At 40.5% G+C, this 18,981-nt stretch overlaps 1 protein-coding gene across 1 annotated transcript in view; it reads left to right on the forward strand.

Annotated features, from left to right (window-relative positions):
• LOC123768688 (nephrin) overlaps positions 1-18,981 on the forward strand; it is a 293,699-nt gene that overhangs the window by 249,454 nt on the left and 25,264 nt on the right. The window contains 4 exon segments of the mRNA XM_069316344.1: positions 2,483-2,634; positions 2,840-2,866; positions 2,868-2,985; positions 16,763-16,893. Coding sequence (XP_069172445.1) covers positions 2,483-2,634; positions 2,840-2,866; positions 2,868-2,985; positions 16,763-16,893 — 428 coding nt within the window.

Genomic DNA, 18,981 nt, shown 5'->3' on the forward strand with positions numbered 1-18,981 from the left:
AAGTCGATTGTGACTAAAGAATGGTCCAGGACGGACCGAAACGTCGTCGTCCCTTCATCTTCTAGTGTGTGGTCTGGTCAACATACTTTAGCCACGTTATTGTGACTCATCGCCTGCATTATTTATAAGCATTTCGAGGTATCTAAAGCTTCCCTGGATAGATTTTCCTAAACCACATCGCTCAGGATCAACTCAAAAAGGATTACCTCGTAATTTATGGAAATGTATAAAACCGATTTATCTAACTTTCCATACAGCGTGGAGGAGTAATATGATACTTGGATAAAGATCCATAGAGCTATTATGTGTCCCTTTACGAAACTTGTATATCATTCCTCAATCACAGTAGCTAAGCTTGCATTTAATAAACAGTTTATAAGCTCTTGGGCCCTACGAGGGTGCCTTTAATAATAATAACCATAGGATGTGACGTTTCGTAGCTCGTAAACTGATTAGTGATTAATACTGACTAAGTTGCTATGATCGGTACGACACTTACATTCGTGTCGTAAGTGGCATCGTAAGAGGTTGATCAACGCTGGAGTTATCACTGGGACTTCATTGAATCTAACATACTGGACGACATCCTAACAATTTATCCAAAATTTGCCTGTCCATTTATATAATGAAAAACAATTTTATTTATATTATTTTTATGCTGTATCTCTTACAAACCCATCGCTGCCCTTGTGTGGCAATGCACAATAGAAAGTTCTATATACATATTCGTACATTGAAACATTGATTGTAACCATGATATATATGCGCTTCAGCCTACAGTTTTAGACCTATTGTCTGGTGTATGATCTTCTGTTCTGTGTGACAGCGAATACTAACATTATCCTCACTCTAATATGACCTAATTGAATTCCTCAGATTGGGCAAAATTGTAATTAAATTTTGTCAATGAAATGTTAATACTAATAATGGGACTTCGAGTCAGAGACGGGACCCAAGCACTGCAAAACCCAGCAGTCAAAAAGGTGCTTAAAATAACTATTAATGAATGTTGGATAAAAGTTTTTAGCGTTCATTCATTGTTTAATCAACGATGGAACAAAGTTTACAACGATATTTCATTGCATAATAAACGATGGATTAAAGATTTTATCTTTGATTCATTGATTGACATTGGATCAAAATGTTCAACGTCCATTTAATTTTTAATCAACGTCATTTTCCAAGATTTGCTTCGGGATCAAACCGGAGAATTTTTCGACCTTTCAGAAGGGAGGGGAATTATCAGGGAAAAGCGCCAAGTCATTACGTGTATATAGCACTGGGAAGGGGTCAGGATAAGGATTTGGGATGGGACGGGGGGAAAGGAATGGTACCCAACCACTTGGACGGTCGGGGGATTGAACGCCGACCTGCTTGAAGCGAGACCGTCGCTCTACCGTCCAGCCCAAGTGGTTGGGTCGACCTTTCAGAAGAGTCTGTCAGAAGACCAGCTTCCTAGGAGAGGAGAGACTACTGCAAAAATTTAACATACAGAGTGTCAGTTAATTATATATTGTTTTTGCTAACTTTTGGATAACCCTTTCGTATGAGTGTCTAGCTTGGCATGAATTTGTATGTTCTTGTACATTTTTGCGTGAATGAACTTTTCCTTATACATTGTGAAGCTTCCTGACAGCCAAGATTTCCGCTGCTCTTGAGAAACATTCATTCATTCTTAATTCAGAGAATATCACGAGCAATAACACAGAACGCACAAAAAACAATTCCTTTGTTAAAAGGTTAAAACCATCGCTATAAACGACAGTTAGACGGGGAAAATAAGGTTCGGTGTGATTACAGGTATGCAAAACAGGCCGCTAGTGACAGAACTGACGGTAATATGATTTTATTGGATTCATTAGGTAACGGCAGAGTGCCAATGTTAGAGCCCGCGTGTCATCCCCCGCATAAAATTTTAATGTATTTCCTGTTCACATCAAATTTTAATTACAACGAATAATATTTTTGCAGTTTATGGTCAGCAGGTAATTGGGTTCTTTGTAGTTTTATATACAATATATATATATATATATATATATATATATATATATATATATATATATATATATATATATATATATTTATAGCATAGCATATTTATATAGCATATTTCAAACCTTTCTTCTATGAGGTTCGTTATTCATTAGGAAAGATGCTACTCCGCCTTAAAATATTTTTTCGTTAGAGAGAAAACATAAATTCCGTAATACATGAACGTTGTTATGCGCACATTAAAAAAATGCACTCACACACACACACACACACACACACACACACACACACACTCTCAGCAGTGGTAGAGAGAGTAAAACAAAAAAAAACTATTCTTCCCTTTCCCATTATCATGTAAAAAAAAAAGTTAAACTCAACACATTACCTCGTCACATACATATTTTCCACATAATTCCCACCAGCTAATACGATCAGTGCACTCCTCCCCCTTCAAGCAAAAATTTCTGTATTTTTCAATTCTCTTCCACAGTACGCCCATTGTCGGTGGAGATCGTGGGGGGCGTGGGGTCCCTGTCTGCTGGCCGCCCTGTAGAACTGGTGTGCAGGGCTGTGGGGTCACGCCCACCTGCCCAAATCACATGGTGGAGAGGATCACAGCAGATCACAGACGTCCAATACACGGTGAGCCCAGCATTCATTTAATCACAGTTGAGAGTCTATTTTTCACCCTCCTGTAGTAGTATATTGCATTATATTTTTTGGGGTATATCAGCCATATTATGTGGTCTCTTTTGTCTCTATGCTCTCACGCTCATCATCTCTCTTTGCCAGTTGCACAAATTGTCGACAAAATTGTGCTCATCAATTCCTTTTTGGTCTTCTTCAGGTGATGAATGGGGGAAACGTCACCATGGGGTTCGATCGTGTTGATGCCCACGAGACAGGACGATGGTAAACACATTACGTGTCGAGCATCCAACCCTGAGATACCCCACTCCATGTTGGAGGACTCTACTCCTCTCACCATACGCTGTAAGTACTCCACACCTCTCACCATACGCTGTAAGTACTCCACACCTCTCACCATACGCTGTAAGTACTCCATACCTCTCACCATACGCTGTAAGTACTTCACACCTCTCACCATACACTGTAAGTACTCCACACCTCTCACCATACGCTGTAAGTCCTCCACTCCTCTCACCATACGCTGTAAGTACTCCACACCTCTCACCATACGCTGTAAGTACTCCACACCTCTCACCATACGCTGTAAGTACTCCATACCTCTCACCATACGCTGTAAGTACTCCACACCTCTCACCATACGCTGTAAGTACTCCACACCTCTCACCATACGCTGTAAGGTACTCCACACCTCTCACCATACGCTGTAAGTACTCCATACCTCTCACCATACGCTGTAAGTACTCCATACCTCTCACCATACGCTGTAAGTACTCCACACCTCTCACCATACGCTGTAAGTACTCCACACCTCTCACCATACGCTGTAAGTACTCCACACCTCTCACCATAGGAGCAGTAGTCATCCATCAGTCTCAGGAGACTATGGAGTTGCGCCCTGGTGTCGGCCGGGTCTGGAGTGGCCTCACCAGGGCGCAAAGCCAAGGTAGGAGCCAGCCTTACCATATGCTGTAGCTATTTGCTGATGATGCTCATTGACTGCTAATGCCGACGATGGGTGTTGGTAGTAGTTGGTAGTTGGTAGTTGGTAGTAACCCACAGTCTGGCGAGCCTGGTGTCGCCAGGGCTAGTTTGTTTGTTGTAATAGTGCTTTTGTTGTGATGGGGATGTTGTTGTTGTGGTGATGGTGATGTTGTTGTGGTGGTGATGGTGATGTTCCTTTGGTGTTGCTGTTGTTGTGGTGGTGGTAACACTGCTGTGGGGGTAATGTTACTGTGGTTGTGGTGATGTTGTGGTGATGGTGCAGTTATTAACATACTCATACTAACAACCTCGTCTCCCAATACACATATATCTTCATAATTTGGACAGAGTAGCCTGCTGGAACCATTATGCCGCATATGTGAGACCCCACTCTCCTGAGTATGCCTCCTCGGAATGGAATTATATCCCCCCCCCCCACCCACCGAAAAGACTAGAAAAGGTACAAAGATGGAATACGGTTGGTTCCAGAGCTGAGGGGCCTGACATACAAGGAAAATCTGAGAATACTGAACCACAATACATTGGAGAACTAGCAGGGAGAACTAGCTAGGACACGACAGCAACATACTCAGTTCTAAGGAGAGTTCGAAAAGTGGATAAAATTAATGTTTCAATGATAGGATCAGCAGAACGAGGAAGGATATATAAAAATCAGAGAAACAATTTAATATGTTTCTCAAACAAGAACAAACATAGAGACGTCAGAAAGAACCTCTGAGTTAGAGTCTATAAATGGAATGGGTTGGAACAGAGTTCAATTGAGAATGCCTGTGAGGCCAAGATAGGTGTTGAGGTCGACCTCGATGGCTGGGTACGAGGGGACCAAGAGCCATGACAGCTCTGGCGGGTTGTCGAGATCATACGCCAAATTACATTTAATATTGAATAGTAGATTCAATAATAAACTATGTTGAACACTACAACGCAGAGTGAAAACAAAATTACTCTGATCCTCAGGTCTTTGCGTGCAGAGAACCATTTCCTTCCCTTTCGCAATCAAATTGAAAGAAATTTATACTCGCACTTCCTCCTTTACTGAAATCTCCTCAGGTGTACCTTAACATTCTTTGTCTTGCTTGCCTTCCTATACTTTCCTTGCTTACTTTCATATACTTTCTTTGCTTACTCTCCTCCTATATTGTATTTAATTTATGTCAAGGACGTGTGCTCACCAGGATTTATTTTCCCCTCTTTGTGCTTCCTTTATATGTCTTAATTATCATCATCATAAGTCTCTATTTCTTCTCTTTTTGGGTGCTCAAAATCAGGCAATTTCCTCTCGTACCATTTAGCAGTCAATTTCCCTTTCTATTTTGCCTTAACCGGTTTTTCCTCTCCCCAACCATCCCCACTGCTCTCTCTCTCTCTCTCTCTCTCTCTCTCTCTCTCTCTCTCTCTCCCCATTGCCCAGTAATTATTCCACCCACTCAATTACCCTCTATCTTTCATCATCCTTCACTTTCCCCATTTCTCACAATTTCTTCCGCCATTGCCATTAACATATCTCTCCACCATTACATTCTCTCCCACCACTCTTCCCCATTACCTTCCTTTGCTATTATCAGGCTCGGTGATTGGCCGAGCAGTAAATCCAGGTAGCAGCGCCTCGTATTAGCGGCTCCGGCTCCAGGCTTCATTAACAAGCTTCTGAGAGGGGGAAAGGGGGAACATATTTCATGCTTCTACCTGCTTGGCTTTACCTCTTGAGCGGCTGCCTCCACTGTATACCTTAGTTCGCTGCCCTCAGTTACCTCCTGCGATTTGGTGCCTCGTAGTGTGACCCAGTACCTTCTTTCCACCCCTATTGTGTTCCTCTATCTGCTGCCTCTCCTCCTTCCTCGCCCCCTATTGCTTTCGTCAACCTTTTGACTAATATTGGGGGTTCTCGATGTGCTGCCTATTGCTCGGTCTGTGAGCATTGTTGTTGGTGTCATTACCTCAGAAAATGGGGTGACAGAAACGAGAATGCTGAAGTGTATGTTGTATTTCAGTTCGTGGTCATTCACACTATTACATGCATGCAAAATTTTTCGTGATATGAACACACACACACACACACACACACACACACACACACACACACACACACACACACACACACACACACAAACACAGCTTGACGGTTGAGAGGCGGGACCAAAGAGCCAGAGCTCAACCCCCGCAAACACAACTAGGTGAGTACAGCTCAATATTTTGGATTTTTAAACAATATCCTAAATGAAACTAATTGAAAAGGTATTTAGCTTCAGAGTATCCATACACTGGTTTCGTAAAAATATAAAAAATAAAATAATGAAAATAACTATATTAGTTATACACAACTAATGATAAAATTCTTATTTACTGCAATAATAATAATATTATTATTATTTGTTATAATAATAACTCAGAAAAATACCAAATAATTATAATACATAAAATAATGTCGAAAATAGAATTATTAATTATAATAAGGGTTGGAAAGCTCACATTCACTTACATATTAATAATTTCCAACAGTGCGTTAGTGAACATGCCCATATTATTCGTGCTGATAATTGCAGGAGCTCACTGGAGACAAAGGCTGACGTTATTGGCTCCATCACACCATAATCCCTTTGTCTCCCTCGTGATAATTATTTTATTCATTGCTCCCTGATACATCAAATCAATGGGTGACACGGGACAGGGTTTCCAGGATGCGGCACTAGTTACAACATGAAATGAAACGTAGCCATGACTATGGGAATATATGTTAATGATTTGGGCAAAGAAATTATCGTCTGTGTAAACATTCAGAACTTAGCTAGGGTATGGGGGACACAGATGAAGAATCATCCCCAATCGCTTGGATCATTGGGGATGGAAAGCTGACTTAGCAATAAGTAATGCCATCGCTCTACTACCAGTCTAAATGGATGATTCTATTAAACTTTTTTCTAGTAAATAATGTTTTACCTTCCGGAACACGACATGTGGCTGTATTGTGTATCTGTTATGGAAGAAACCAGTTGTTCCTTCCATAACATCAATCACAATCACAAGGAACTGATTGGTAAATGAGTACACTGACCCAAAAAAACTCATCTTTCACTGACCCCAAACAAATCGTCTTTCAATGACCTCAAACAAGTCCTCTCACCCTGACCCTAAACACATACTCACATTGATTCACAATAAATCCTTCCACAATGACCTGAAATATTTCCTCTTACACTGTCCCAAACACGTCCCCTCACACTGACTCCCCCCAAGAACCCACTTATACTGTCCCCTAAACACACCAACTCACATGACCCCAAACACATTCACATTGACCCCCTAAAAACTTCAGAATTTTGACAGTAAAAATATAACAGCCAACGGCAGTACAATGTTAATAACAGCGGAACGAAGATTAACGGGTATATAAATTAAAAGTAATGAAAAAAGTTATATATATATATAAATGAAATTTTCACCACATTGTTATGTGATGAAAAATACATATACATATGTATTTAGAGCTCAAAATAGCTAAAATTTAGTATATGTGTTTATGCTATTCAAAATTCAAAGATGAATATGTATGTACATTATCACCATCAGATGAACATATTCACCATAGAATGGTTGTGCTATGTTTTAAAAGTCAGAAAATATTATTATATATGAAAAAAGTTTTATATCCAGCTGTTACTGCGTCTTTGACAATTTCATGATTGTGTATCACCATTACAGTAAACGACTGGAACACATTTCTGAAGCATTTCCTTATCAAGCTTTACCAGCCCTCACTTAAGATATGGTTAAGCTTAACTATTCGTCAATCTTTACAATTAAAACTTTAAGATATGGTTAAGCTTCCTCACAGTCGGGCTTAGGAAGCCTGTCAGGCTCATCAAGGTTCCCATAGGCCAATTACTGGTCTCTCTCACGATGCGGCCCACAAGAGTTCCATTGTTCATGAGGACACATTGAAGGAACGTCGAAACGCTTCGGCACTGTCATGAGAATTGAAACTGAGCCGTGAGACACTTATTTCATCCTTCAGTGTTAGTTACTCATCCCGTTCTCGCGATCTAACATCGGTGTAAGCCGAAGTGGTATTTACAAGCCATTAGATTAACCCTTCAGACATATCCATTAATCCTTGAAGCTACCAAACTTTGATGCTTTTATTTCCACGTTTATAGCTTTCATACTAAGGGGCAATACGTGTGATCACAGGGTGCATCATATAGGAAATAATACTTGAAAACATAACTACATCCTCCAGCCCGATAACATCCTTCAAACATCCATGGTTAACATAAAAACATCCATTCTAAATGTACCAGATATGAATAAACGCACATTCATCACACTCGAAAAACTCTCATAAACATTTCCGGGATGCACTGTTATCTCCAACTGCGTATGCATTCATGATGCCGAACACATCCACAAACACCAAATTAAAGCATGCACTCAGAATTATTAAACTCGCGTTTATGCTGTAAAAGCATGAGTACTCACTCACATTCGTCCAATCTGGAAAATAAATACGCTGTCATTAGCGCTTGTGTGATGTCCACAGGTTAGAGCGAGGCGGCGCAATACGTACAGAAATATTCATGTACAACTGAAGTTAAAGAGACAAAAACATAGATAAGTTTGTAAACATGTATAACAGCTCTCCCCAACACCTCTCCAAGCGAGGCCAGCTAAATTTCTCCCCATAATCTCTGTAGCCTCCGACCTCTGGTGCTATAACCCATAATCATCTTCTCCCAAATTGGTTCCTCGAAACAATTTCCAAGTAGGGCAATTCGTGAAGTAGTTAGCCTGACGCTGGTTTTTGCTGCAAAACAGTTTGGAGGAAAAGAGATGAAATTTCTGCTATTGAATATAAACGGGTGAAATTACGGAAAGTAGGATGCAATTGAATTTTTGGATTGGACAAGGTATTTCTGTTTCCCTTTCTCCACATTAAGGAAATTTTATATTATGTATGTATATTCAGATTCTTGGAAGAAAGCAATACCCCTGTGTTTCTTGTGCCCATTGATATCCAGTTATTCAGAAACTGTCCGGGGAATTGTATTTTCTACACTGGTTGATGATTTTCCCTTTACTGATTATGAATGGAGTGAGAAAGTGGGCTCCTTGATATTTTATTGCTATTTTATAATCACACACGCACACACACACACACACACACACACACACACACACACACACACACACACACACACACACACATATATATATATATCTGACATAAGAATGCCCATTTTAAGTAATCTTTTCATTAAAAATATCTACTGTCACTGGGTTCTTCCTTTTTAAGGCAACAACTGATCCCATTCATCAGCTTCGTCTTTTGCTGTATGCATGGTCATTCTCCTATTTTGTCCTCTCTCTCTCTCTCTCTCTTTCTCTCTCTCTCTCTCTCTCTCTTTCTCTCTCTCTCTCTTTCTCATCCTTTTTACTTTAACTCTAGTCCTTTAACTCATAATCACACAAAATTCCAAAAAAACACTTAGACTTAATAGTGCTCTGTTAAAAAAAAGTGCTCTCTAAGAATTCCATTATAATCAACCGATATATAATGCTTTACTTGTAACATTACCCTAAAAAACATTGTCTCAGACACCAAGCAATATAGTGGCCAGAGGCTTCAAGGAAACTCTTACATTCTTCAACTTGCCATCCTCAACAGCTCTCCTTTGTGGGACGTGACAGCTTGTATGGGAAAAAAGATTGACTGGATAATCTCCGCCATGAAGCTCATAAAGCTGGACGGCTTTGGTAAAAATAGTTTTAGTGGAGTCACTTGAGCCGTGAACGGATGGATATTCGACGGTGGAATGTCCACGGGTTCAAGAATGTCAGTATAGCTGTTGTTGTTGGTTTTGTCTTGTTACTAAGTACCAGTACACACACACACACACACACACACACACACACACACACACACACACACACACACATACACACACCAAGGCCACACAGATCAGAAACAATCAGCTTCATCTGCAAAGGTGATGTACTTGATTATCAAGAACTCGTACCAACCAATGTAAGAGTTCCTTCCCTTCCAAACACGAAATAATGCTAAGGAAACCCCTGAGAAATTCCACCTCATTATTGCCGAACATAATGGAAGGTATAGGTTATGAGGAAGGATTAAAGAACCTCACGAAACTGTAGTAGAACAGTAAGAGACCTGACCGTTACAAAAAAATCAAGAGACTGTCAGGGGATAATTATATATTTGTGAAACACGAGCAAAGGGACATAAAGAAAAACAAATTATGTCTCAGAGTTGTAAAGAAATGGAATAAACTCTGAAGTGAAATTGTGAATACAGACTCCTTACACAGCCTTAAATATTTATAGTTCAGATCTAAATAGGCCCATAAAACTGCTATAGCCGGCCTGAAAGAGTAGAGGTGGACCATACGATCCCATAGTGGAGTAGATAGGCCCATAAAACTGCTATAGTAGGCCTGAAAGAGTAGAGGTGGACCATACGAGCTGAAGCTCAGCAACTAGAGGTAAAGCAAGGTGAGTATACACACACAGACTGTTGAGTAGTGGTGACGGAGGCGGTTAAGAACATTATAAGCGTACAGGAAAATATGTAGAAGAGCTTTTTGGCAAGAAACGTGCTGAAGTGGACAAGAGGTTTTACCGTGATACAAAAATATTATATACCGGAAAAAGAAAAACATACACTGAGCGGAGGCGGAAGGGCGGAAAAGGGAAGGGCGGAGAATAAGAGAAAGGCTGCGATACTAAGATGGAAGAGAAAGTTTGGAGGATAGAGAAGAGAGATTACGTGAAAGGTAGTCACTGTATTATCAAACAATACTGTCAAACCGGTCAAATTAAAGTCAGATATACTGTCTAAATTATTACACTATATTATGTGTGTATGGATATATTTACTATTTGTATTTACTATTTGTATTTACTATATGTGTCTGCAGGATCGAACTGTTAACTCTTGGACCAAGCCTTTCTAACCGTCGGTTGTCAAATGTACTTCCAACCAATTTTTTCTATCAGTTTTGCAACGTATATTTCTCTCTTACACACCCTCACTGCACCCCGGGATGCAGTACGTAGCAGCTGTCTAGCTCCCACGTACGTATTTACTGCTAGGTGAACAGTCATACCAGGAGAAAAAAACTCTGCCCATTTATTTCTGCTTCAGTCTGGAATAGAACCAGGGTCCATAGGACTATGACCCACAGCGCTATCTGCTCGGTCGCGAGGACCGGAGCGCTCGCGCGCGCACGTGTGTATGTTCACCTAATTGTGCATACCTAGTTAGGCTTACAGGGTCGAGCATCCACTCTTAAGCCCCGTCTTTCGACTATCAATAGTTCAATTCAGTGACTTTTTTCTTATCATATTTACTTTTAAAATTGTTTATTTAATCGACTTCGACAGCCTTATCATCTAGTCCCTTCCACTTATTTACGTCTCAGACCGAAAAAGTTCTTTCGTACCTCTCTGTGACTCATCTGTGTTTCCATTTTCAAATTATATCCTCACTAGTGTTCCTTAAATTGAGTACAGTTTTTATGTTTATCCAATCAATATCCCATTAGTAGCTTGTATGTCGCTGGCATGTCTGTTCTAGTCCTTCTTTCCTCGTGTAGTGAATCCAGTTTCCTCAATCTTTCTTCATAGTCCAGTTCCATTATCCATGGAACGAGCCTTGTTGCTTATTTTTGGACCTGGCTAATTTTCATGTGTTCTTCTTTGGGTAGGGGGGGTTCGATGCCGGGACAGCCTACTCAATAAATTGTCTCACAAAGGATATATACAGCACTCGGAAGAGCTCTATGTCCAAGTTAGTGAAGGATAACCGGTGCCTTGCCAGCATGGCATATGCTGCCCTCGTTATCCTGCTGATGTGTGCCTCAGGTGTTAGAGCTAGAGTTATATCCGCTCATAAGACTCTATCTTTTCAGAATTGGAAGCTGCCTTCCCTTCATCCTGTGCTGTATCCGAGGTCCTGATATTGATATTGGAAGCAGTCATTCTTTTGGACATGTAATTGAATATGACATCAAGTGTTTGATCAATGACTCGAACAGTGATCCTCAAGTCTAGAATACTAGAGTCGTCGTCTGAAACGACGTCGTCTTTTCATCTTCTAGTATGTGGTTTGGTCAACATTGATCATCTATATATTTCTAAAATTCGTCTTCTTTTGGAAATAAATGTGAAAACAATGATTGTCGTAAGTTCAATTTTCACTTTTATTTGGTCTGATCCGTGTTAGTAATTGAAGCATTTCGTTGAGGAACACCTCAGTGTCTTCAAGGGCACCAATGAAGCTAATCAATTGTGCAGTCAGTATTATGTATTACATGCACATAGTAAAGCAGTCGTTGGGATTGGATAATCTTACCCTGTATTCTCACTTGTCGGCTGTGAGAGTAGGCGTGGTGCAAGGAGAAGGTTCTTTTTGTTTGTCTCGTTGGAGGATGAACTAACGAGTGATCTGGTCATAGATCACACGTTAGATCACACGTTAGTTCACATAGATCACATGTATAGATGGGTGAGGGTTCTTAGTGTGAAGAGTTCGGCTATATTTTATTATGGAAACATTCTATGCGCTTACGCGAACTCCTGGCCCTGCATCATTCAGCAAAACCCGTTGTAAGATTCATCTTTACATTGGACTTTACGAACTGCTAATCATATAATTCCGTTATTTTTGTTGTGATGGGTATTGAAACGTCGTCGTCTCCTCATTTTGTCGTGTGTGGTTTAGTCTTTATATATTCAGCAACGTTATTGGGACTCATCGTCTGCACATTGATATCGTTTTGTGTCATGGAAATTTTACTTATATCTAAACAATATCAGGGTTCTTATAGAAGAAGTAATCATAGAGTTTACTGAGCGTTCAGAAAGCTGGCGTTTAATGATGAAGATCCTAGAACTGATATCCAACCCGCTTGCACGAGGTTCATGTTAGCTTTAAACTTTAGACAGAACATCCCTTGCCGTCATGTATACAGAGTTTCACAACACCATCTCTGGAGGGACTACGAGAATTCTGCGTCTGGAGAGGAGCACTGTCTTCGGATCTATGCATATTCATGTATATATGCATACGAGTATATCGTGAGTGTAGGTGGATTTAATCCATCTCAATTTCCATAATAAGTTTTTAAAATATTTTGTAATTTATTGAATGATATTTTCAATATTTATGATATGCAGACTAAACAAAATATTAATTTAATAACCACACATAACTATATGAAAATATTGAAATTGTAATTTCATAACCCTGCAAAACATTGCTCAAATTAGTGGACTACAATTTAGCAGTGACGAAAAGTGAAAGTGAAGAACACAACAGAAAGTGAAGAAACATTGTCGTTTCATCACTTTGTGATGTGTCCTCATACAATTTACATATATAACGCATTACAACACAAAATGGGACACTTTAGCAGCTATTGCACTCTGACCAATCACATCAAACACCAACAAACAATCCAGCTGGAAGAACCCTCTTTCGAACAAAGAAGTTATAACTCTCAAGGAAACAGTAGCAGCATCCAGTGACTATGCTCGCATCACAGGCCTGTGTGGTACATACGCAGGAGCTTTCCTACTGGCGATCCCTCTGTAAAAGGGTAAGTACAGATCTCCCTCTGTGTCACGTCTTGGCGCCCAGTACTTCATTATTGTAGTGGCCCTCCGCTTGGCTGTCCCAGTCCACACTGTATATAAATGTATTTTTAGCGTGATAGAAGCAGATGAATAGCGGGTTGCACGGTCTGAACTGTGGAAACTCTAAGGGACGGCACCGAGGACAGGACGAAGTCAACAGCATTCTTAAGTAGAGCCTTATTTCTGCTCCTGCAGTGTACAGCAGAGAGCCTAATTCTCCAACTTCCCATAATTCTGCCGACCAGAGTGGAATTACACTACGCCCATAGAGGAATGGCAGACATATGATGTGGGACTACTTGTCTATACAACTTGGCAGTCACATGCTTCTCCCTCTCTCGTGGTCACTCAGATTCTGCCGCCAATCATGGGGAAACAGTCATATAAAATAACTAAGGTTTACAGAAATAAAATATCCTTGAACATCTTGTTTTCTATTTCAATGTCTTATGGAGATGAAACAATTGAGAAATGGTCGCGGCATCCTCGATTATTGCCCAGTACCCAAGGGGATCGTAAATATATCTTATATATATATATATATATATATATATATATATATATATATATATATATATATATATATATATATATATATATATATATATAATCCTTCTGATCACATTCAGTATAATTTGAGGTATCAGACTCCTGGGAACCGGGCCTCGCGGGTGACAGATGGATGGAGGCCACTGGCAGGTTAGATCCATTTTATAAAGGGAACATCCAGCCACGGGAAATAAAAGGGGGTTGAACTGTAAAATGTGTGCCGGGCCTCACTGCCGCTCGGAAGGTGTGAAGCGAAAATTGTCCCCGTCGTTTGCGCTTCTGTGTTTTTTGCCTGTGCTTTATGTTATTGAGTTTTTCGTATGTGCTTGCTTTTGTTTTTTTTTGGCAAATGCGAGTTTGTATGTGTGTGTGTGTGTGTGATTTGGTGTTTTACTGTGTGTTTTATTGTTTTTATTTTATGCCTTTTTTCATTTTTTCCCATTTCAGTTTTGTTTGTTCGTTGAGTTACGTATTTCGCCAGATTTTTTTTTTTTGGTGTGTGTTCTGTCGATGACAAAAATGTAGAAATGTAAAGAGTGGGAGTTCTATCGCTATCAACGGAAGATATCTGCGTCGCTTGTATTGTCACGTTTCCAGCAATATTTTATATTTTGGTGTGTTATCTGGTCTTATGTCAGCCTGTGGGTTTAATTTGGAATATTTAGGCGGAGCCTGAATTTTAGAGAGGCCGGAGGGGACAGAGGAGGGAAGGGGGTTGTGTGTTTTTTTTTTTTTTTTTTGCGGGGCGTGTTATTTTGCCGAAAAATGACCTCTTTAGAAAGCTCGTGTTATGTCAGAACGGCAAAATATTTTGGGGTGGGGCTTGCCTGTCGTGGGTAATCTTGTTTTTTAGATAAGAGCGATAATGAAAAATACAATAAAAATATGTATTCTTTAATTCCACGGTTCACAATACATCTTTTGAATCTTTCTTAGACCTTCTTATTTGCTTCCTCCTCCTGCTATAGTTTCTCTCCATTCTGTCATTATTAAGGGTTTAATAAGGTGGAACATTTGAAAGTTTTATTTTCTCGTGAGTGTGTCTGAGATGAGAGCATAAACAGGCATAGTGTTGCTGGCTACAATGGCGCCCCAACAAAAGTCTTCCGGGGGAAAAATTAATGTCTACAGGAGCCCTTGTAATAAGGAGGACCCACGAGGCGGCCCTTAGGTGTCTGTCGTTTCAGTTTATACCTATGCTTAATATTCAGACAGACATTTTAACGTGAGGAATGTCAGTCGGGCGTTGCGGGTCTGGAAAAAGGTCATTTGGGCGCTTGTGTTTGTAATGTGGGGGTCATACACACCTGAACTGCTCCCATGGATCATTTTATGTACTACATCCACTCCTGTGGGCTTTAAAGCGGTCCATGCGTGTGTTATAAACGTTGCTCGCTTCTTTTATGATACTAATGGAGTCTCACGTTTTGGTGGTTAAGCGAACATAGTTTACGTGCTTCTGGTGCGTTTATTAGTCCACCGGGATAATCCACGCACGAAATGGCAGCCCGGGAAGCATAATTGTTTCATCTACACCATCTGAGAAGTGGAGGAGGAGGAGGAGGACCATCTGGTGTTAAACATTCTCACATACAGAGTTTATACAATGATTATTCAAAGAAAAAAATCACCTAAGAAAACACTGAGATGGTACAATGGGATCGGAGCTACATCCATGGACTCACAAATCACAAACACTGGGTTCGACCCTACTAAATATACTCTCGATATTTATAAACAGATACATCACACTCTTTGATTGCACAACAAATACCAATTTATTAGTAACTCCAAATACCCATTTCAGCTTTAAACAATCCGAGGCCGCTGGGAATCTGTCCGGATCTTTCTTAAGCCAAAGCGAATCTTAATCCACCATACATTAACGGGAATGGACTTGGGATATATAGCTGGAGGGATTAAGAGGTAATCTGAGCATTAGGCAAGACACCAGGAGGCGTTAATGAGAGGTATTTGGAGCGAAGGAGATGAGTTGAGTTGGGCATCCTTGTGTGGGTTGGTTGGGACTGTGGTGAGTGGGGGAACGTGTTGTGGTGGAGAGTGTGGGCAAGATCACGTGGTGGTAAGTAAGCGAGGAGGGTAAGATCCCGTGGTGGTAAGTAGGGGAGGAGGGTAGGATCACGTGGTGGTAAGTAGGGGAGGAGGGTAAGATCACGTGGTGGTAAGTAGGGGAGGAGGGTAAGATCACGTGGTGGTAAGTAGGGAAGGAGGGTAAGATCACGTGGTGGTAAGTAGGGGAGGAGGGTAAGATCACGTGGTGGTAAGTAGGGGAGGAGGATAAGATCACGTGGTGGTAAGTGGGGGTGGGGGGTAAGATCACGTGGTGGTAAGTGGGGGTGGGGGGTAAGATCACGTGGTGGTAAGTAGGGGAGGAGGATAAGATCACGTGGTGGTAAGTGGGGGTGGGGGGTAAGATCACGTGGTGGTAAGTGGGGGTGGGGGGTAAGATCACGTGGTGGAGAGTCCGGGTAAGATCACGTGGTGGTGGTGGTGGGGAGTTGGGGTAAGATTACGTGTTGGTTAGGTAACTTTACTCTGCAATAGAGTGAGGAACCCTAACATGAGCTACTGAATAAAGAGCCCAACATATATATACTCAAACAAACCATAACGAATATAAATGAATTACTATAAAATCTGTTAGATTTTAATGTACAAGATACAAACCAGAAAATAATAATGAATTACAAATGTATGTTGTTGTATATTGCAAATTGTATGTTTATATAATTTTCATAAATGTATTTGAAGAATCGTGAATCTTCCCTCCAAGAACAATACAAAAAGTCCCAAGATGAACACCACTAACACTGTAAAATTGATTCAGGTTTTTTATCCGAAAAAAAATCTCACGCAGTTTACTCTACACTGAGAGATGGTTTTTCTCCCACAGACAAACCTGAGGTAGAGCTGGCGCTGGGCCGGGCGCTCGACCCCGAAGCCATCAAAGAAGGGGACGACGTCTACTTTGAGTGCACCATTCACGCTAATCCCCTCGTCCACCGTGTTACCTGGTTCCACAACGTGAGTATATCTACCACACGCTATCTCTCTCTATCTCACGGGAGACATCTCCCGTCACGCAGGGTGCAGTCGCACCTCCACAGATCTCCAGTATCAGCTCTTGATACTGGTAATGGCTCAAAAAAGGCCACCACTTACGGGCTATTCATGCCCGTGCCACCTTTTGGGTGGCTTAATCTTTATCAATGATCATCATCTCTCTATCTCACTGAAGCACTCTCACTTACCTCTCACATACTGAATGAGCAGCGCGCTCACTTTGATCATCTATTCATTATACCAGGTTCTGGCCCACTATATCATTCACTCATACACTATACCATTCATTCATCCACTGTATCATTCATTCGCCCACTGAATTATTCACTCACCTGAATCTCGAAATCCATTGTGGATAAATAAATTAGAATGCTGGTTATTGAACATTATAACACTGAAAATTACCCCAATCGAATCAACAGCAATAAAACCAAAGCAATGGCCGTTATATTGAGAACTCAAGACATCAGACTCGCAATACAAGGACACGAAACTGAGTGGGTTACTTCTTTTCAATACCTTGGAGTCATAATAGACAGCCAGTTTAAATTCACTCAAGAAATTGAATATCTTCGGCAACGTTGTAAAGCCAGAAACTCCGCCTTGTGCTCTCTGGCAAGTCTTATAAATGGTGCATCTCTACCAGTATTCAAAATGTACTACGTTCAAGCAGTTAGGTCACTCATTGACTATGCTGCTCCTGCTCTCACATCCCTCAGTGATAACCAAGGGCAGAAACTGGAAGTGTCTCAAAATGATGTTCTCAGAACAATGCTGGGAGCACCTATATGGGCGCGTCGAGAGAATCTAAGAATGAAAACCAACTTACCAGCCCTAGAAAACAGGATCAAACAAAGAATAGCCACCATAACAGCAAAACTTGTTGGAACCACCTACAGACTGTCAATCAACGATAGCATACACAGATCGCTTCACAGACACCTTCAATATAGAACAAGAGCATGGACGGATAATCTGATCCAGATTCTAGAGAAAGTGGACTTGAAATAGACCATTAAAAACAAAGGGGAAGATAGACCATATCAACGCTTCCTCCATCGGAAGAATCGAGTCTAAAGATAATCATTAAAAAATTACCAGTTAAAAAACAAATTACCGGTTAAGAAAAAATTAGAAAAATATTGAAATTCAGGAAAACTTGGTTTACTAGGCAAATCGTGCCTTGCATAGTAGGCCAAGAACTACGTTCTGGTTACTAGCTACAACATATATATATATATATATATATATATATATATATATATATATATATATATATATATATATATATATATATATATATATATATATATATATATATATATATATATATATATATCGGTTCCTGCCCGGCGTCGGAGGAGTTCGAGGAAATCTACAGCCTCTAGGAAGCGAACTTTTTCTTGTGTCCTCTTAATGTTCATTTTTTGTATAAAATCAGATATGTAACTGTATAACCTTGCATAATAAAGTGTACATCATAATAAAAAAAAAAGGGGGTGGTAGGAGAAGTGAACACTCTTTCGTATTCAGAGTTAAATGTCAAGTTTTTCCCTGAGTGCTCTGTGTTCCCTTCTCTGAGGCTGTGGGTCCCTATAATTACACCAGTGGTGGTACCCCCCTATATATATATATATATATATATATATTTTATACAAAAGTTGTTACATTCTTGTACAGCCACTAGTACGCGTAGCGTTTCGGGCAGGTCCCTGGAATACGATCCCCGCCGCGAAGAATCGTTGTTACAACCAAGTACACATTTTACTGTTGAGTTAAACAGAGACTACAGTTAAGGATTTGCGCCCAGTAAATCCTCCCCGGCCAGGATACGAACCCAGGACAAAGCGCTCGCGGAACGCCAGGCGAGTGTCTTACCACTACACCACGGAGACTAGTTATATATAATATATATATATATTTGCTACGAGATTTAGAGAAAGAGTCCAAGATAATGAATGAAAACAGACAGAAAAAAAATTGCTTGGTAAATCGAGCGTAAACGCGCGAACTCTTAAACCATTATCGACAGACTGACAGGCGATTCTG

Source organism: Procambarus clarkii, chromosome 83 (genome assembly GCF_040958095.1).
Source record: "Procambarus clarkii isolate CNS0578487 chromosome 83, FALCON_Pclarkii_2.0, whole genome shotgun sequence".
Taxonomy (NCBI): Eukaryota; Metazoa; Arthropoda; class Malacostraca; order Decapoda; family Cambaridae; genus Procambarus; species Procambarus clarkii.